At 30.1% G+C, this 20,132-nt stretch overlaps 8 protein-coding genes across 8 annotated transcripts; 4 read left to right on the top strand and 4 right to left on the bottom strand.

Moving 5' to 3' along the window:
- Positions 1 to 153: 153 nt before the first annotated feature.
- Positions 154 to 1,777, top strand: cwc2 (pre-mRNA-splicing factor CWC2; the record flags this gene model as incomplete). Its single annotated transcript, XM_020572252.1, has 3 exons — positions 154 to 676; positions 754 to 1,155; positions 1,257 to 1,777. The coding sequence occupies 3 exons, from the start codon at positions 154 to 156 to the stop codon at positions 1,775 to 1,777; spliced, it is 1,446 nt and encodes a 481-aa protein (XP_020438110.1).
- Positions 1,778 to 2,083: 306 nt separating this feature from the next.
- On the bottom strand, positions 2,084 to 4,705 carry PPL_01236 (uncharacterized protein; the record flags this gene model as incomplete). Its single annotated transcript, XM_020572251.1, has 4 exons — positions 2,084 to 2,104; positions 2,217 to 2,665; positions 2,729 to 2,822; positions 2,906 to 4,705. 4 exons carry the CDS (start codon positions 4,703 to 4,705, stop codon positions 2,084 to 2,086), a joined length of 2,364 nt encoding a protein of 787 aa, XP_020438109.1.
- Positions 4,706 to 4,941: 236 nt separating this feature from the next.
- On the top strand, positions 4,942 to 8,661 carry PPL_01235 (uncharacterized protein; the record flags this gene model as incomplete). The annotated part of the gene is made up of 5 exons (XM_020572250.1): positions 4,942 to 4,945; positions 6,733 to 6,767; positions 6,948 to 7,053; positions 7,125 to 7,176; positions 8,643 to 8,661. 5 exons carry the CDS (start codon positions 4,942 to 4,944, stop codon positions 8,659 to 8,661), a joined length of 216 nt encoding a protein of 71 aa, XP_020438108.1.
- An 80-nt stretch (positions 8,662 to 8,741) lies between these two features.
- On the top strand, positions 8,742 to 11,196 carry gpaH (guanine nucleotide-binding protein subunit alpha; the record flags this gene model as incomplete). The annotated part of the gene is made up of 6 exons (XM_020572249.1): positions 8,742 to 9,044; positions 9,129 to 9,286; positions 9,371 to 9,595; positions 9,664 to 10,069; positions 10,415 to 10,441; positions 10,777 to 11,196. 6 exons carry the CDS (start codon positions 8,742 to 8,744, stop codon positions 11,194 to 11,196), a joined length of 1,539 nt encoding a protein of 512 aa, XP_020438107.1.
- Positions 11,197 to 11,372: 176 nt separating this feature from the next.
- Positions 11,373 to 12,218, bottom strand: PPL_01233 (uncharacterized protein; the record flags this gene model as incomplete). The annotated part of the gene is made up of 2 exons (XM_020572248.1): positions 11,373 to 11,398; positions 11,672 to 12,218. The coding sequence occupies 2 exons, from the start codon at positions 12,216 to 12,218 to the stop codon at positions 11,373 to 11,375; spliced, it is 573 nt and encodes a 190-aa protein (XP_020438106.1).
- Positions 12,219 to 12,493: 275 nt separating this feature from the next.
- PPL_01232 (uncharacterized protein) lies at positions 12,494 to 12,846 on the bottom strand (the record flags this gene model as incomplete). The annotated part of the gene is made up of 3 exons (XM_020572247.1): positions 12,494 to 12,534; positions 12,599 to 12,733; positions 12,795 to 12,846. The coding sequence occupies 3 exons, from the start codon at positions 12,844 to 12,846 to the stop codon at positions 12,494 to 12,496; spliced, it is 228 nt and encodes a 75-aa protein (XP_020438105.1).
- Positions 12,847 to 13,139: 293 nt separating this feature from the next.
- Positions 13,140 to 14,898, top strand: PPL_01231 (MATH domain-containing protein; the record flags this gene model as incomplete). Its single annotated transcript, XM_020572246.1, has 4 exons — positions 13,140 to 13,145; positions 13,292 to 13,316; positions 13,627 to 14,569; positions 14,628 to 14,898. 4 exons carry the CDS (start codon positions 13,140 to 13,142, stop codon positions 14,896 to 14,898), a joined length of 1,245 nt encoding a protein of 414 aa, XP_020438104.1.
- Positions 14,899 to 15,427: 529 nt separating this feature from the next.
- Positions 15,428 to 20,018, bottom strand: PPL_01230 (nonhemolytic phospholipases C family protein; the record flags this gene model as incomplete). The annotated part of the gene is made up of 11 exons (XM_020572245.1): positions 15,428 to 15,856; positions 16,010 to 16,195; positions 16,266 to 16,478; positions 16,992 to 17,021; positions 17,267 to 17,783; positions 17,849 to 18,149; positions 18,208 to 18,903; positions 18,967 to 19,201; positions 19,263 to 19,513; positions 19,608 to 19,719; positions 20,010 to 20,018. 11 exons carry the CDS (start codon positions 20,016 to 20,018, stop codon positions 15,428 to 15,430), a joined length of 2,979 nt encoding a protein of 992 aa, XP_020438103.1.
- Between the last annotated feature and the right edge of the window lie 114 nt (positions 20,019 to 20,132).

Raw genomic sequence — 20,132 nt, 5'->3', positions numbered from 1 at the left:
GATTGATTATTGAACTTTTTATAAATACCCTTCTTTTTGTTTTTTTTATTTTTTATTTTATTTTTTTTGAATTTTATTTTTATTTTTATTTATTAGTAGTAGTTTTGTTGAACATTATTTTTATATATCTTGCAAATATATATATATTTATAGATGTCTTTAAAAAGAAAATCAGATAGTCAACAGAAGAGTGGTGGTAATAACAATAATACCAATGATGGAAATGGTGGTGGTGGCGGCGGTGGCGGTGGTGTCGTTTCTATTGGTAATGATATAGTTGCGTTACAAGCATCGTTGTTGAGTAGACCCGCTCGAAAGCAGTCTAGTAATTTGAACTCACGTTATGAAGATCACGATACAGATACACAGGAATATAATATATGGTATCACAAGAAGCTTGGAAAGAGAAACTGGCGAGACAGAGACGTTAGTGATGCGAGATGCAACGTACTCAAAGACTGTGGAAAAACTCGTGCCTCGAAAGACTCTTATTTCTGTCTGCATTTTGCACGTGGTCGATGTGTCAACGGTGTCGAATGTACCTACCTACACCGTGTACCAACACCGAACGACGACAAACGTCTAGTACTGACACACGACATCTTTGGCCGTGAAAGATTCAGAGATGATCGTGAAGATATGGGTGGTGTCGGTAGTTTCAGTAGAGATAATAGAAGTATGTAAAAAGCTACAATATAATCATAAGTATTGATTCAATATTCTAACTTAACCATTATTTTTATTACTATTTAGCATTATATATTGGTGGATTGAAATCGAATCAAAATCTTAATCAATTGGAGGATATGATTAGACGTGGTTTCGAAGAGTGGGGTTCCATCGAGTACGTAAGAGTTATTCTTAATAAATCGATTGCTTTTGTTCGATATATGTATAGATCCACCGCTGAGTTTGCAAAGGAGGCAATGGCCGATCAGACACTCGACAATGGTGAACTGCTGAATGTTAGATGGGCAACCGAAGATAGCAATCCATTGGCAAAGCAAGCCGACGAGAGAAACTTACATCGTGTAGCAACAGAGGTTGTCAATAAAAGACTAAGAGAGATGGCCAACGACGATCAAGCTGCTCTTCAATTCCAAATGTCTGGTGTATATCCTAACACCGATGGTCAATATGATCCAAATTTATTACGTATGTTGTTTGTGTTTATTATATACTATTATATGAAAAAATGTTAACAAACAAAACATATCATAATAACCATATTATTTTTTCTTTTATTGAATTAATAGAACAACAACAACAACAACAACAAATGTATCAGTATCAATATGCAACTAGTCAACGATATGAAATGCATCCTTATGCTAGGAGATATAATCAACAACTTCAAGAGAGACAGAAACAAGGTGATGCTGCCGATGTCCAACCACTGAGTAATCAAGTAGGAAACTATTATGGTCATACACCTAATGAAATGAATATGAGCAACGATCAAAAGAAACAGTACGATGAATATCTTAAGAATTATTATCAATATTATGGCTTTGACTATACTCAATTGACAGATGAACAAAAACAACAGATACAACAATATTCACAGGCTTATTATGGTGTATCTTCAACAAAAACAACAACAACCGACAACAATACTAATAATAATAATAATAATCAAGAGAAAGAAGATAAAGAAGAAGAAGAAGAAGATGATGATGATGATGAGGAAGAAGATAACAACGAACAAGAATCAAACAAACAAGAAAACAACAACAATAATAATGAAGATAACAAAGATAAAGGTGAAGAAGAGTAAAGAAAAAATAATACATTTGCTTTTTTTTTTTCTTTTTTTTAAAAATTATATCGTCTGTATTCACTATTACACAAACACCTGTATTATTTTAATTTGATATTGTTTTAATTTTTGCGTAATCAAATAGTCAGTTATTTATCATGTTGTATTTTCTATATATAACTATTCCTATTACATTCATTGAAACATTTCAATAAATCTATTAGTCAGAACGATATCACTATTTATACTGTTTTCAAGATCAATTGACATTAGAGAAGCTTCATTTCAGCAAAATTATGATGACATCATTAAAATTTTATTATTTTAATTATTATTCTCCAATAGCTATATATAAAAATAGATAATAAAACATAATAAGTGAATACCATATTTAAACAGTTATCCAACACTGCTCTATGATATCTTCGAGTGTCACCTGCTGTTGTGTCTCCAATACCTCGACTGTCGTTCTACCATCGATTTTGTTGAGTATAGTTTGCTCGTCGACTTCCTCAGAGATTGCGCTACCAAAGAATATGAAACGAAGGTGATAGTGTAGGTGTGTGTCGAGCGTGAGGAAGTTGATGGTGTTCGGTGTCAATGCTGTACAGTCGGTGAGTTCGATTGCCTCCAACATCAACCAACGTTTCATGGCATCGATAATAACACTGTCTTTGAGCTTGTAGCAAGAGAGACAAGAGAATATTCTTATCATCGGACAGCGATCAACTAGGCGCGTCACAGTGACACCTTCAAGATGCTGGAATCCACCACCGACAAACAACGACTCGAGATTCGCTGCACAATTAGAGTTGGCCATTACCATCAAGAAGTCGTCCGATGCCATCGGAGAGAAACTGACGTCCAGCGTCGAAAGTTGATCGGATTGATTGAAAAAGTTGGTAGCTGAATCGAGGTTCACCGGTCCCATGCGACAATGTGAAAGATAGAGCTTCCTCAGTAGTTTACAATTCTCTGCCAAAACATTGAACATCTCGAATGTAATATTCTTACATTGTGACAATCCTACTTCTTCTAAACATCTATTACTTGATGATATTAACTGTTAAAATGTGATGAAAAAATATAATTATTGGTTAACATTTGTTCAAAAAAATTATATAGCTTGTCAATGTAAATATTTACTCTAAATGTATTGTCTGTTATTGGTGTACCATCTAAACGTATTACTCTTAGATTATTCAAACAGATTGGGATTTGATTTAAGTGTTCTTCTTTGACTTGTGTGAATCTAATGTCTAGTTTGGTGAGTAGTGGATTGGTTTTGAATATATTGACCAATCCATGTGAAACTTTTACTACTTTGGCGGTGAGTGATTGGAGTGTTATCAGTCCGTTGGCTGTCATGTCGATGAGTGAATCATCGCAAATCCTAGTGCAATAAGAGATGTCCAGTGTATGAAGTAGTGGACATTTCTTTGGTAGCATCGCTAGTGATTCATCCTCGATCTCCAACTGTGCCAAGTTCAGACATTGCAACATCGAAGGATAAGCAACAATGATGTTGTTTGCCTCGTCTAGCCGGTTGGTGTTAATTGAAAGTGTCGATCCATTCGATATCATCGATGAAAGTGATTGATGTGACATTGAATGATCGATACCAAACGAGGAGATCGATGAAATCGATGCGGATGACGATGATACTGCCGAGTTGAATAGTAAGTTGGGTGGTTGTGTGCCTGGTGTCAATGTTGGTGAGTGCATAGGTGATGGCAAAGACGATGACGATGTTGAAATTGATAGGTGATTCGATTGGTTGTGGTGTTGTTGTTGTTGTTGATGGTGATTCGTTAAAATCGATACTAATACGGAGTGATCGATTTTACTGTTGTAGCTTAAATCGAGACTAGTGAGATTTACAAGATTACAAAACGATGTTGTAATGGCTGGCATAACAATGGATTCTGAAAGTGAACCGATCGAGAGTGTTCGGAGTTTGAAACAATGGTTGGTAATAGTCTGGAGTGATTTTCCACTGAGTTTGGTTCCGGTAGCGTCGAGGTAGGTGAGAGATGAAGACGCCCGCAAAAGTCGACGTAGAATGGTATCGCTAAACAATGTACAATGGCGAATGGAGAGTGACTCGATTCCTGACTCTTCGTAGTCACCTGTTACTCGGGAATGTCCATTACTGGAGGTGCCGTTTCCACCGCTGGAAGTCGACTCTTGGTCAAATGGTATCACAACGGCATGCGGTGGAAGATTGTCCGCCTCTGAAGAATCACTCAACGACAGTTTGAAAGGATCCATTGTATTCTTACGCTTCTTGAGTATTTTCTCTTTGAGTCGTTGTAGACGGTGTAATTTGTTTTTGGTTGGTGTGGAGGGTGGTGTTGATGTGGGTGTTATCATTGGCGATCCAATTGGCGACGACGTTGTTGGCAAACTATTTCCACTGCCATTGAGACTGCCAGAGTCTGGTCCACTAATGGTTGAGCTTCGTGAAGCTATGCCATTGGGTGCGCCATGATAGCAATTCTGTAAAATTAACTTTAAAATTTGATCGTTGATTTCGTAGCAATATGAAAAATCTAGCTTTTGAATTCGGTGTGCCGCGCGAAGCAGTTCTTTGGTGGAGTCCAACTGCGATATCTTGCTTGGAACCACACTGAAATCTAAAGATTTGATACGTGGATCGAGAAGCACCTCTATTAGCTCTGTCATTGCTGCGATCTTAACATTGAAAAGTCTGTATTCCAACATGAAATGAATCAACTCCTCCTTCAATTCCAACGGTAAATATGCCAACTGACGTCTGGTTTCCTCGGACTGTGCAGTATTGCTAATGATCGAAACAAAGCATCGCTTTTTCAGTGTAACTGGATGATGTTTCAACAGTAGCTGTAAATAATCAAAGACACCATCGAAATCTGAAACTCTTTTGATACTGCCACCACTAAACTTTAATTTATTTGCTAATTTCATCTTTTCTTCCTTTACTATTTCAAGAAACATTAGTAATTTTATTATTTAACAATATTATTTTAATGAATTGACGATAATTACCAAGTTTTGAAATTAAACTTATTAATTTTTAATATACATAAAATAAATAAAGTAATATATATAAATATTGAATCTTAATATGTAGATATATTTAGCGTTTTTTTCTAATAATAATGATTATTGATGATGGATATTCCAAAGTTGATTTTAAAAAAATGAGTAATTATAAGTTATAGAATTTTGTTACTGCTGTAATGTTACTGTGTAATGTGTAGTGGTGAGTTTTATTTTTATGATCAAAAAGTTAAAGTAAGATGCTTGTTCAGAAGAGTGGTGTGTTTTGATTGATCAAAAAGTGTGTGATTGTGTGAAATGACTTTGACAATCACTATTACGACTATTATACTATTTATACTATAACTAACGATTTATATGTACTGCACTCTCTGCTAAACAACAATGAAGAAACAAACAAACAAAAAAATAAAATAACAGTTAAAGACTAACCCTCTTTTTATTTTTGTTTGTCTTTTTTTTATTATAAAATTAGATTATTATGTAATATATATTATAAATCGGTGCTTTGTAATCGGTTTGTTGTTATTATTTTGTTTTATGTATACTATCGAAATCTAAATATTTTATTATTGGATACAACTCAGAGTGTTGATGGTGATTTATGGGGTGGTAAGTATTAAGGTTGTGTTTGAATCATCAATAACTATTAGTGCTACTGCTTGTGAGAATGTTGTTTGCTCTTTTTTATTGGCAAAGATTTGCCTCCTTCAACTAAATATATAATATATTTTTTATTAATAAAAAAAATAATAAATAAAAAGAATGAATGTTGTTGTTGAAAGACAACACAAAGATAGCTGATTAATGGAGTGGTTTAAGCAGGTTTTTGGCTTATCATCCAATCTCAAAAGAATCATCCCAATCCAGATTTTGTGTTTTTTTTTTACTTTTTTTTTTTTCTTTTTTTGACCAATCATTTAATCAAAACGGTAAGTTGTTTTTAAATCGATCAAAAATTATCTTCATAAAACCACAAAACACTTACAATTGTCGAAATCTTTTTTTTTTAACCATTAGATATATATTGGTTAAAGAAAACCATATTGCGTGAAATTTTCAAGCCAAAGATGTCTAAATTTATATACAAAGATATTTATTAGCCTAAATATATTCAAAAAAAAGTAAAATCTTAAACTGGGAGGTCTCATAGGAATTGGGCTATGCTTATTAATAGCTAAAAATTTATAATAATTTTTAAAAAAAAGTGTATTGTTAAAAAAGCATTAAAATTGGTTGTTGTTGCAGATTACATAATCGTTGAATATCAAAAAAAAAATCAGTATAATACATATTTATAGGACACGCCTCTCACAATATTATGTATTTTAGACCTCCAAAGGAAATAAATTATATCAAGAGGGTATTAAATATAGATTTTAAATCTAAATGTTTAAATAAATATCAGGTTTTCTGGTTGGCACAAATTTTAATGACTGTCACATAATATGATAATAATATCCTAATTTGTTGTCATTCTGTTAATATATTAATGAATAAATAATAATTGATGTAATGACCAACTATCCATTATTCATTTAAAAATAAATTAAAAAAATTTTAAAAAAACAATTAGATGATTAAAAAAAGGTGCACTTATTTTGTTTTGCAAAAAAAAAAATTTTGAAAATTTTTATAAATTTGTAAAATTAAATTAAAAATAAAATAAAATAAATGCCACCCTTTATAAGCCTCCCGCCAATTTTTTTTTGAAAAATTTCCCCCATTTTGAGTACCACTTTTTTCTTCATTGAATTGTTTTTCATTACGATCAAAAAAAAAAAAAAATACTATGAAAAATTATCAAAAAAAAAAAAAATGTGTGGACCCACTTGGTGATTAATCGGACAGTTTAGTTTTATTTTTATTTATTTACATACTTTAAATCATTAATTGTTTACAAATAATAGCTTTTTTATTTATTTTAATAGCAGTTAAACGAATATCAACGATAGATAGTAAGTTAGTTAGTGTTGTTTTTTTTAAACTATACTTTAAGCGATGATCATAGCATAATCAATCAATCAATATATTAAAGAGAAATGAAATACATACATCTTTTTAAGATGATCACTTGTGATTGATCTGGAAATAGAATTCTAATAATTTCAATGCTAATTTGTTTAAATAATTATTATTTTCACAGACTGATGTATTGTTATTGATTGGTTCCTTCTCTAAAATTAGCTCTAGTTTCGTATTTAATAAATTAATTAGCAGCAACACAATTGCATTGTCTACAACATCAACTTGTGTGAAGGTTTGTAGAAAAAAAAAATAACAGGATCAGCCACTCACTACCACCTCAACTTTACAAATATAGTTGAAATTAAACAAACTTTCTTATTTTGTCCATCATTAACAAACATATCATAGTAACTTACACAACACAAAACATAAAGTAATTCAAATTAAAGTGTTCTGGCTCCCCAACAAATAACAGCCAGATAAATTTAAACACTCTACCCCCACACCACAAACAATCGATCAATCATTAGTAACACCCAAAAATTGTTTTTTTTTTTATCTCTTTTTTTTTTTTTTTTTTAATTTAATTCTTTTCTTTCTTTCCTTTGCTCTTTTAATAATTATATTTTAAACAACCAAAACAAACACATTTAAAAAAAAAAACAACAATCATCATCAAAAACTATCATATAACAATCAAAACAAGAATAGTAAAAGTAAAAGATCAAAAGAAGCCAACATCACAATCAAATCAATTTCAATTAAATTAATTGTAATAGAATAAATAGATAGATAGATAAACATACAGATTGATCTTCGAACACCTCGACAAAAGTTTAGAAAAGAGAAGAAAGAGAACGCAGAGATAGTTCAACATTTTTTGTTTTTCAAGTACCTATCTATTTTCCATTTCATTTCATCTTCAAAATAAAGAGAGTTAATGAAATAAAGATCAATCAAACAAACCTTAATATCAAGTCAACAAAAAAAAACCAAACCAGTTACAATTTTACAATATTTTAATCTCCTTTATCGTTTTACAAACATCACCCAAATACCTTCTTCATATTCTATCATCTAAACTAACATCGCTTTGTTGATTACATATCACCACCAGTACTACTACAAGTAGTGGTTGATCAACATCAAACCACATTCATATCTCTCTCTCTTTCTTTCTTTTTTTGTTCTCACCACAACTAATACATATTAATTAAAATCACAATCACAACAAATAAACAATAAATAAGTATAATTATATATATCTTAACTCACTCAATCAATCTATAACAAAAATCAATTTAAATAAATAAATAATATTTTATTTTTTAATTTTGATTTAACAGTAATAATTTATTCATCAAAAAAAAAGGCCAGACATAAATAGAAATAATAACAATATTTTTAAATATCATCACTAGCACACACTCACTCTCACACTCACACATTACACACCATCACAACAGGCACAAACAGACAGACAATTACTCACAAAGATTAATCTTTTAAATTTGTTATATTTTCTGATATTTATTTGATAAGGGATTTTCACATTAATCAAAATCACTACACATTGCTCCCTTCACATATTAACATAGAGAAAAAGAGTTTTACCCACCTTAAAATTGAATGATTAATTTCATTATTTTCAATTTATATATAAATAAATTACCTATACAATATAAATATTGTTTGTTCCAATTTTATAATAAAAATTCTAATCAATTAAACATCAAATAATAAATCAATCCATATATTTTATTTTATCAAGATACATTTGTTGTTGTTGTTGTACTTATAGAAATAACCAAAAAAAATAAATAACAGTTGAGTTTTTATTAATATTAAATTTAAAAATATTATTTTTTTTTAGTTGTATTAGTAATAGATAGATAGTTAATAAGTTAGTTAGATCGTTAGCTAGACAGATTTAGTAAAACATCGTTAAATAATAATCAGTTAGTTTGAAACAATGGGTTGTAATACATCAACAATTGCAGGTCCAGAAACCAAACAGAATGAGGAGGTCGAATCATATTTGAGACAAGCAAATAAGGAGGCGATGCTCGATTTCAGAATTCTATTGTTGGGTGCTGGTGAATCTGGAAAGTCAACAGTAGTGAAGCAATTGAAATCCATTTATAAATTACCGGTAGACGATGCCGAATTACAGAGTTATGCAGCCAACATTCACAAAAATACCGTGTTGTGTATGCAAGTCTTATTGGAAGCCGGTGAAACTTTAAATATTGAATTATCAAATCCTGAAACAAAGGTAAACAAAACAAAACAAAACAAAACAATCCATAATAACAACAATCATAATTAACTTTTATATTTTTTTAAAAAAAAAATATAGAGAAGAGCAAATAATATTAGATCATTTCAATTTGAACAAGATGTAAAGCAGATGCCAGCAAATATTGGTTTAGATATAGAGGAATTGTGGAAGGATCCAGATATTCAAACAATTTGGGATAGAAGATCAGAGTATTGGTTTTTAGATGCCACTCCATAGTATGTAATTACCACAGCAACATATTATCAACAAACAAAAATAATATTATTCTCCAAATATTAATATGTAATATTTCTTCACAGTTACTTTGAAAATATTGAAAGATTTTTAGATGAAGATTTTAGACCAACAGAAGAAGATTGTATAATGACCAGAGTTAGAACCACCGGTATTTCGGTGACAGAGTTTGATGATGGACCGGTCCATTTCAGAGTGGTCGATGTCGGTGGTCAGAGAAATGAGAGAAAGAAATGGATTCATTGTTTCGACGATGTAAAAGCATTGTTGTTCGTTGTTAATTTAGCAGGGTATGTTTTAATCTATTGATATAGTTAGAAGTTTCAATTGTATTTATGTTTATAATGATGTTTTATAGTTACGATCAAGTTATGTTTGAAGATCCATCACAGAATAGAATGCAAGAATCATTGACATTATTTGGACAGATCTGTAACAATCCGATATTTGCCGACACTCCAACGTTTTTGATGTTGAACAAGAAAGATCTTTTCGAGCAGATGATTCAAAAGACCGATTTGTCAAAGTGCTTCCCAGAGTACAGAGGTGGACCCGACACAAAGGTTGCTCTCGAGTTTATCAAATCACAGTTTCAAGCAAAGCTGCAGCCATCCAACAAGACACTAAACACTCACTACATCGCTGCACGTTACAAAAAAGATATAAAGTTTACATGGGATGAAGTTAAATCCGTACTACTAGAGGAGAACAAAAAGATATTATTAAAAGCAACAAGAGAAATTAAAAGAAAGAACACTCAAAAAGTATAATTAAACAAACAAACAAACACAATCAAACAAACAACAAAAACGCTATTCAACCAAACACAAACAACATAGTTCACCTCTTACAATACAAAAAAAAAAAAAAAAACAAAAAAAAAACAAACAATAACAAGAAACCAAAATGGTGTAGAGGTGTGCAGTTGTTGTAAATTTTACATATATGTAATAATTAATTATAATCACTGTTTTTTTATTTACATATTTTTTTATTATTATTACTTTCTCAATTACAATAGATAGTAATAACTTATATATATAATTTAAAATAAATAAATTTCAAAAAAATTAAAAATAATTAAAATTTTCATTATTTTTTTGATACAGATATTGAATACATCAGTGGAATCTGAGGTATATGATCAGGTGTTGTAAATCTTCTATTACCTATATCTTTCATTTCATTAAAGCCTTTCCAACCATTTGAATAGGGATACTCTTGGAGTGATTCAATGGTAAGTCCTGATTTGATGAGAGATGAAATAATATCGCCAATACCGTGGAAGAATTCATAGGATTTATGAGGATTGTCAAACTTTTCTAGGGGTGGCGATGCCGTAGAGTCTGAAGATTGTTTGGGGATCAATCCATCGCCAGAGTCTGCAACATAATCACCTACACCAGTGTCATTGACAATCGGTCCTTTGTCGAAATAGGAGAACGTAGGTTTCCATTCTTCATTAAAGTAGAGTGCAAACGGGTGGAAATCCACTATTACCATCCTTCCGGTGACCGGTTTCAATAGCGATGAAATACCCGATGCCCAAAGATCGAGATCGGCAATCCACGTGATCGTACCATACGATGTAAAGATACGATCGTATTTCTTGGTGGAATTGGATTTCGCCGATTCAGACATCCACTCTAGAATATCGGATAGTTCAAAACTAGCATCGATTCCACTGTCTTTGGAGAGTTGTTTTGCAAATCTAACTGCTTCCTCGGAAATATCTACACCTGTTACATTTGCACCGAGTCTCGCCAAACACAATGAATCTTGTCCTGAATTACACTGTAGATGTAGTAAATCCAATCCTTTGATGTCACCAAGCAGATTCTTCTCTTCATCAAACAATGTATCCCAACCATCTCTCAGAAGCTTTGCTTGATCGCCTTTGTGTCGGTTGTGTGCAACTGTTGCTGCTTCCCATGACAACTTATTCAACTGGTGATGATAAAGTGTGCTATTCATTTTTTATACTTAAAAACAATAAACAATATTACTACTTACTTTTTGTTTTAAGTAAAAGAAAGTTAAACATCTTACTTTTATATTGTCTTTTATCTAACACATGAGAATTTCATAAGAATCTGAAAAAAATATTTATCCAAGCAATAAAATCGTGAGATTTAATGTAACCAAAAAAAAATCACTAATAACCAGTTAGCAAAATTTTTTTTATTTTTTATTAACATGTCAAAAAAATAAAATAATTATGATATAATTAAAGGAATAATTTTACTTTAGGTGTTTTAAAGAAAATATTTTATTGAAATTAGATAAACACTTGTGTTGATTTGAATTGTATATGTGTTAGTAAGTTAGTTTGTATTTGTTTAATTGATAGTCTATCAAAAAAAAACTTCCAAATATTTTCTTTAATATTCCACCACCACCACCACTGTTTCTTCTTGCTTCGTCAGCTCTTTTGTTTGCTTCTTCAGCTCTTCTACGATCTTCTTCAGCTCTTGCATTGGCCTTTTGAGTTTCAATTTTTTGTTCCTCGAGATTTTTGTTCATTAAATCCAAAATTTTATCATTGTTCTCTCTCATTAATTTCATATTTTCTTGGTATTGTATTGTGTTCTTTTCATTAACTTCAATCTCTCTGCTGAGTTGATTTTGCATATTCTCTGCATTCCTCATCAATTGTTCATTCTCTTGTCTTCTTCTCTCAATTTGATTGGCCATTTCCGAGAGTTTACTTTCCATTTCTCTCACCTTCTTGTCATAGTCTCTAACCTCTACTTTTTCAACTTGTTCCTTCTTGATAAGACGATTCGGGATACTATCAATGAAAGTGAGGAGCTCTTTCTTGACGGATTCATCTTGAATGATTTCATTGTTCTCGTCATCCAGATCCTCTATTTTCTTGATGACCAAAGTTTCAATTGGCATCTTCTCAACCATTTTGATACATTCCAGGAAAAATTCTGGACTTTTTTGCAACTGTATTGCTACCTTCTTTGTAACCTTATTGATAATTAATCCATATTCAAACTCAGTCTTGATGGATCTGATAATGGTGTTTAGACTCTCTAGATCTTGAAGTTTGACTCTACCTGAATCTAATGTCACCACAAAAACAATTTTATAGTTTCCATCCTTTCATTGAAAGTCAGTATTTAAAAAATGAATTGCAATATCTTAAAGCTTTTCTTACCTGTTTAAGGGAATTTTCAATTTCAAGAAGCAGCTCTTTCTCTCATTACTGGATCGGATAATCCTAAACAATCATAAAATCAAGAATTAAATTTTGTTATTTATTATTTATTAGTTTAAATACATACCAGGGGAATCAACTATCAATCTATTTTCCAATTTATATGATTGAGTTTTGGTAGTCAAACCTTTTCCGACACTAACACCGGATTCAAATACTACTTTTCCAATCACACTATTACACAGCGTACTCTTTCCACCTCCTTTAAATAATAAAAAATTAATATCTATTTTTTAATTATATTAACTATAGTTAAAAATTACCTGGATTACCAAGAAAGTTGATAATAGATACAAGGCTTTCGGAATTTATCATTATTTTCAACAGATAAATAAAGGTAATAATTTGTAATGATAAATATGTTTTTAAATTGAAAATAATAGTCGATTAGATTAAAAATGATGAAAAGTATTTTCTTTCTTAGTGTTTATTTATAGTCATTCATTATTATTTTTTAATTTTTTTGTTTTTTAATAAAACTTAACATTTCAACTTAAAAAATTAGTTAGTAATCAAAAAACTTATTTTTTTAATTTTTTGTTTTTTAATTATTAAAAAACTTAAAATTTTATTTTTTTCTCTGCACCTTTTTCCCCAATACTTGAAAAATGGATGTTTTCTATTGACATTGGCCACAACAGCCTATCTTTGAATCCAAACTAATAAAATCAGTTAGTTTTTAGAGAAAGAATACATGAAGAAAAAAAAAGATTGACCTATAAAAAATAGAAATTAATTTTATTAATTTTATTTATTTTAGTCCAAAATCTTGGGTGATTTTGATAGTAAATGATTGACTATAGAGTATACATTTAATAATTTGTCTTTTTTTTCTGAAAAAGGGGTGATACCCCCCACTGATTAAACAAAACATTTTTAAACGCAATAACAGCACTCTGTGTAAATAATGAAAGATAATTAGATATAAGGAGAGTTATAATATAAGGTACAAAATAATACAATATTGTATTATTTTAAAAAAGTTATGATAATACAATACACCCTATGAATAAATTGAAGATTTAAGTTTAAAAAATATATTAATATTGAGAATCATCAATTTTTTTAATTTTGATTGTACATTTTTTATTTTAGCTAAAATGGAGTTTAAAGTAGAAGAAATTATTAGAGATTATAGTGGACTATGTTTGGATTGTTTAGAATCTGGTGGAAAGGAATGTACTATCCATTCACTAGAAGAAGCATTAGATATTCATTCTGGACATAGAACATTCTCAGAGAGAACATTGAAAGATCATTTAAAAAAAGATAAATATTTTGAAGATAAACAGAAAGAATTGTTTAGGAAACTAATGGAGACTGTAGAAGCCACAAAGAAGAACCAAGAGAGAATAATAGCAATCACAAAGAAATATAATTATTTCCATGAGAGGCTAAGCGCTGAGGAATATAAGCTACGGAAACCACTAGAAGAGGAGGTCAATAAATCATTGGAAACCACAAAATCAATATATTCTCAAATTATTTACAATTGGAGAATGAATAATTGGATGGATGATATTGAAATCATTGCGCCAGGAAGAGATGAAAGCATAAATGAAAATAGTAGAATGAGTGAATCGCTCTCTAGTATTATTGGTGATAATGAAGGCATTGATTTGAACCTACATCAATATGGAATAGGTCAAAATGGTTCAATCCAACTCACAGATTCAACTGTTTATCTTTCAAAAACTATTAATAATAATAGCCACATCAATAATAACAACTTTAAAAATAACAATTTAGATGATATCTCAACTGGACCAATTATTAACTTCAAGACTAAAGAGATTACACCTACATATAATGAAAGTAAACCAATTAACTTTAGTTTGATCTCTGAGTTTAGATCTCATTATGTCAAGTGCCAATCAGAAAAATATGAGTCACCAAATTCATTTCCAGAACTAAATCTTAAGAAAGAATTCCACAAAGTTATAGAGAGTATCATGTATTCCAAATTTTCTTTTAAAATGTCTTTACCAAAGGAGAAATACACAAAGAGTGAAAGTTTTAATTTTAATGATAATACATGGTAATATTAATTTATTATAAAATTAAAACCACCTTTTTATTAAAATGTATTTTTATAGGTTTTTGGTAATGGGAATACATAAGAGTCCTGATAAAATCGAATGGTTATCATTGTTCCTACACCTTTCAGAATTCAAAGAACCAATCAAAGTAGCTTGGAAATTTAAAATCATTGATGTGGAGCAAAGTAGTGAAAAACACTTTATGGAATTGAATGGTAACGTCCCTTCACGATTGGATGGCTATGGTTTTACAAGATTCATTCAAATGAGTAAACTTGAACCTTTCAGAAAAGAAAATGAGGTATTGGTAACAATCCAATTCATTTAAATTAAATTATTTACTATATATAATTTAATTCAAAATTTTTAATTTTCCATTTCAAAATATTAAAATTTTTAACATTAAAACAGATAGAGGTTGAAAAAACTCTTTTTAATTTTTTTATTTTATCCAAGAGTTACAAAATCATCGATTTAATTCTGAATCTTAATGAGTGAATATGATCATCGTAATTTTCACTTTTTTTTCCTATATCAATTCAAACTTCTTTTGATGAAAACCTCGACATTATTGAATTTGTATAAAATCTCAACACAAATAATAATAGCTACAAAAATAATTTCAACTATACAAACTTTAAAACATTAGTGTATTAGTATTGTATATTTATTTTTTAGAAACTCTTAAAAACTGTTTTTAATAATTGAAATCTTTCTAAATATGAGAATAGATCTTTTTGTTTGCTTGATTTTTACCATGGTGTTAGTCTAAACACAAAATAATTGAAATTAATAAATTAGTGTTTTTATTGATAATTTTGGGTGGTTGAGTCTAAAAAGTGTTTGTTGGTTATTATTTATCTAAAACTGATAAAGTAAGAATAATCATTGTATGGAACATAATTCGGAATCTTGATGAGTGAATTTGATAATGTTATGAGATCGAGCATGTAGAGGTATAATTTATCACCAACTATGTTGATGTATGCCATGTATTCATTGACTTGGTCAAATACAAATGGTTCTAGGTATCCAGAGTGATATGGTGTCTCAACTGAGAGTACTGTTGTCACTGAGTTAGTTTCCATATTGAGTTGGAAAATGACTGATGGATAACCAAGAGCACCAGTAGCAATGTAAACGGAACCTTTGTAATATATTACATCACTTAATCCTACATAAATTTGAAGGTTGGGAATTGTAAACTCTACACTTTGAATAATCTTTGAACTGGTCAAGTTATATGCATAAACAGTGATATTATTGACTGGAATCTGATCTCTACCCTGTGTGGTAAAGTAATTTACATTGGAAATCGGGTCATAATAGCATCCAACAATATTAGATGGTTCATTTAGAATAAATTGAAACCTTTATAGCATTTAAAAATAGTTAAGAAAAATTGATTTATATAGAAATTGATCAATAATATTAAATACATACTGATTTTGATTCTTGAAATCACTTCCAATTAAAACTAAATCACCAAGATCATTTGATGATTGACCATAAACACATTGATAAACAATATTGTTGGTTTTATCATAACCATTGGTGCCGATAAAACCTTCATAACCAGTATCATATGCTTTATAGATTTCAAATTGTGTAGATAATTCATTTTCCTATTGAATTGTGAGGGTATTGTTAAAGTTAGTTTATTGTTTATTTCCCATATACCTTAGAACAACTTACAGTTGGATTGTATAAAAAGATCATTGGAAAAGCAGGATCAGTTCCATTGATACCATAGAATTGGAATTCATTTCCAACACCTGGAAGTATATCAAAAATTTGACAATTACCTGGAACTTTAAATTGGTTTTGTTCCAATAGTTTTCCATTACTCAATTGAATTGAATAGAAATTATTATCAGTTGTAATTATATTGATACTTGTTGGTAATGTCTATATAAATTGTAGATCATTTTATTAAAAAAAGTTAATTTTGAAATTTTTTTTTAAAATTTCTTACACTTTTCACCACATCGAAAACAAAGGATGTAAATATTAAAAAAACAATTATCTTTTCCATTGATGAACAAATTAAAATAATAAAACACAAAAGAATAAAATAAATATAATGAAAAATGAATGTTCCAAATGAGGGAATCAAAAAAAAAAAAAACATTTCAAAAATGCTTGAAATAAATTTAATCAATTGATTTACAAAAAACTCTTAACAACATTCCGATATTTTGGTGACCACGTTGGCAAAAAATTCATGATCCACAATCGAGTCTCAAAAGATATTTTTTATTCAAAATTAAAATTTAAATATATAAAAAAATATGAAATATTCAGTTTTTTATCCTATCTCTATTTATTGTGATATTAATTTCTTTCTTTTTAACACTTCAGTTGATATTATTATAGAATCATGGAATTTAAATTGATTTTTTTATTTTATTTAACTTTTACTATTAATATCAAAATAATCATATAAGTTAACTAAAAAAAAAAATAAATGTCAAATACCAAAAATTATATTTATTATTAATTTAAGGAGAGTTGTTTATGGAATAGATTGTGAACGATGTTGTTGGTTCTGTTGTTTGACTGAGGATTAGCTGATTGTCGACTGTCAAAGACAAGAAACCAGGATTGTTGACATTTTCAAACACATGACCTTTGCCGTTGTAAAGGTCCCAAACAAACCAAACTTGATTACAACTGGAGCAACTTGTAAGATATACTACAGATTCAGAGGTACAGATACATTGTTCGGCACCGTTGGCTGTGGTATTGATTTGAGATCCAACGGTATAGATTGTTGATGGTACTATTTGGAATATTTGATTTGTTGTGGTTTTAGATGGATCTACTGGCTCTATTCCCAAATTACCATTGATTACTGCAAGGGCACCACTACCTCCAGATGGACTTGTGTTCATATCAAATACATATGATCTACCTATAGATGGATCATGTCCAACCACCTTTTTAAAACCTATTTCCATCGATTGCGTTGGTGGGAAATTACGAGTTACGTATGGACTAGTGAAACCACCTGGAACAACTGAACATTGCTCTGTGGCTATCCAACCATCACGAGTATGGTTATCAAAGGCAGGAGTTGGAACAACATAAGTTGGGAGAGGAAATGTTACATCCTTTGAGAAATCAAGTGAGTGGGTGTAATCAGACATAAAGTTTCTTCTGTACTTTGAAATTTGATTATTTTCAACACGACCATAACCTGCTGCTTCAGTCCTATATATTAAAATAAATTATAATTAAAAAAAAAATATAAAATGAACAATAGGACTCAATCATACCATTCTTCTAAGAACATCATAACTGATGTATGATCAGTGTTTTCAACAAAGACATTATTACCAGTTGAGAATGGTGAAATCATCATTGATGGAACTCTAGCTCCTGGTCCAATTGGTGAAACTTCTCCATTCATATCATAGGTCCACTCATCGATGGTACCCAGTGGTGCAACTGGTGGAGTGACATGATCAAAGAATCCTCCACTCTCATCATAATTGAGAATGAATGCAATATCACCCCAGACTTCTTGAGAACCATTTCCAATATAATTGATAATTTGTTGAGTAAACCATTGTCCACCTTAAAAAATAGAAATTAATATGTGTAAACTTATTTTAATATATTTAAATTTACATACCGTGTGGACCATTCATTGGATGTTCAATTAATTCTTGAGGTGCTACAAGCCATGTTACATTTGGTAATGAATTACTTTGAAGGTGTTGATAGAAAGCTTCCATTCCCCAATATTTCAAACCATTTGTTGAAAGTGATGAACCATTTTCAGCCATTTGGAATTGCTCAAACCAAAAAAGTGGGTTACAGTCGAATTCATCTCTTTTATCTTGGTATAATCTCCATGTTACATTTGCTGCATCCAACATCTCAGGATAGGTTGGCCAATCGGGCGGGGGTATGATATCATTGTGAATAACTGGTCCTACGCGAGTTTTACCTCTTGCATCAATTGTACCACTCCAATGGAAAATTCTATTAGGATAGGTAGATGCCATTATACCTTGATAATATTGATCAAGAATTGTAAAGCTTTCCGCCAATTGGAAATAAAACTGCAAAGTTGAAGTTCTTGTAAAGAATCCCATTGCGTAGGCAGTGCTTCCATTAACCCAATTATTATTTAAACCTCCATTATAGGAGATATGCGATTGGTCCCAAGAGATAGTTCCAGCAGCAATACAATCAGAATTCAGTCCTGTAATCTCAAATGGAACAGTGGATTTTATTCCATTGAATTGATTAACTCCTTTTGGATCAGGTTGATAGAAAACATTTCTTGGTTTTTCCAAATAATTTCTTACACCAGCCATTGTTCCTAATTTAAAATACATTAATAAATATTTTAATAAATATTTATCTTATTTTGAATTATATTTACCATAATAATTATCGAAAGCTCTATTTTCTTGCATCAAAATGACAACTTTTTTTATCTTTCCTAAAAATTCCGAATTTGGTTCTCTTTTGCAAGAGTCATTATATTTATGATGATGGCAACCATTTGGACAGGACCACATCAGAATTGGATAAGAACCTTCACCAGAACATTGGTAGAGATTATGACTCAATGGAAATCTACTTAAAGGACAATATGATGGAAAACTTGATCCACACTAAAAATGTTATATTATTAATTAAAAAAAATGGAAAAGTAATACAAAATGGTTTTCTTACCTGATCATCGGAACCACTACAAAGACAACTCGGAGAGATTGGAACACACTGAGAATTAACTGGAGAGCTCTGACAACTTGCGGGAAGACTTTCAGAGTAGGGGCAAACTTCACGTAAAACTGGAGCGTGACCTGTTGTAATGCATTGATATAAATTGTTTCCAATGATGTCATCACATTCACTCTCTATTTCATAACCACAATAGGTGTTGAAATCATGTTGTTGGCATTTACATCCAGGTAATATAGCCCCTTTAGTTAAATAAATTACTATATTTGATATTGGGTTAAAAAGAAAAGTTAGATATTGTAAAAAGTCTGAATAATAACTAAAATTTAAAATTACATTGAATTAAAAAAATAAAAATAATTATATATCTCATTTTATTTTCTATATTATTTAATTTGGAATATTTAATTTTAAAGATTCCTTCTCTAGAGAATAGGATTATATATTCCTTAAAAAAAAATAATTCAATATAAATTAATTTTGAAAATTAAAAAGAAAAATATCTATTGGATGAGGGATAAAAAATTCTCTTTGTTTAAAACTTCTTTGGCACTTTTTTGTGTTGTAATTTTATACCCAGCCCTCGAATTTAATAGAATAAAAATCAATAAATGAAATCTCTTATTCTACATCTCTCAACCTAGGATAAATATCAATATATGTGATGCTCAATCCATTATTTGTATTCTAATTTAAGAGTGATGATTAATAATACAATGGGCATGTTTGTTAACAAACATTTGGCATTTTTTAAAAATCAGAATTATTGGGCATTCAAGTTGTGTCCAACGATTTTTCAAAAAAATTGACAATGGTTGTAATATTGGAAGGATACAATTTTAAAATTTGAAGTAAGACGTG

Source organism: Heterostelium album (assembly GCF_000004825.1).
Source record: "Heterostelium album PN500 unplaced genomic scaffold PPL_contig1, whole genome shotgun sequence".
Taxonomy (NCBI): Eukaryota; Evosea; class Eumycetozoa; order Acytosteliales; family Acytosteliaceae; genus Heterostelium; species Heterostelium album.
Note: the sequence above shows the minus strand (reverse complement) of the source record. Positions and strands in the feature narration are given on the sequence as shown.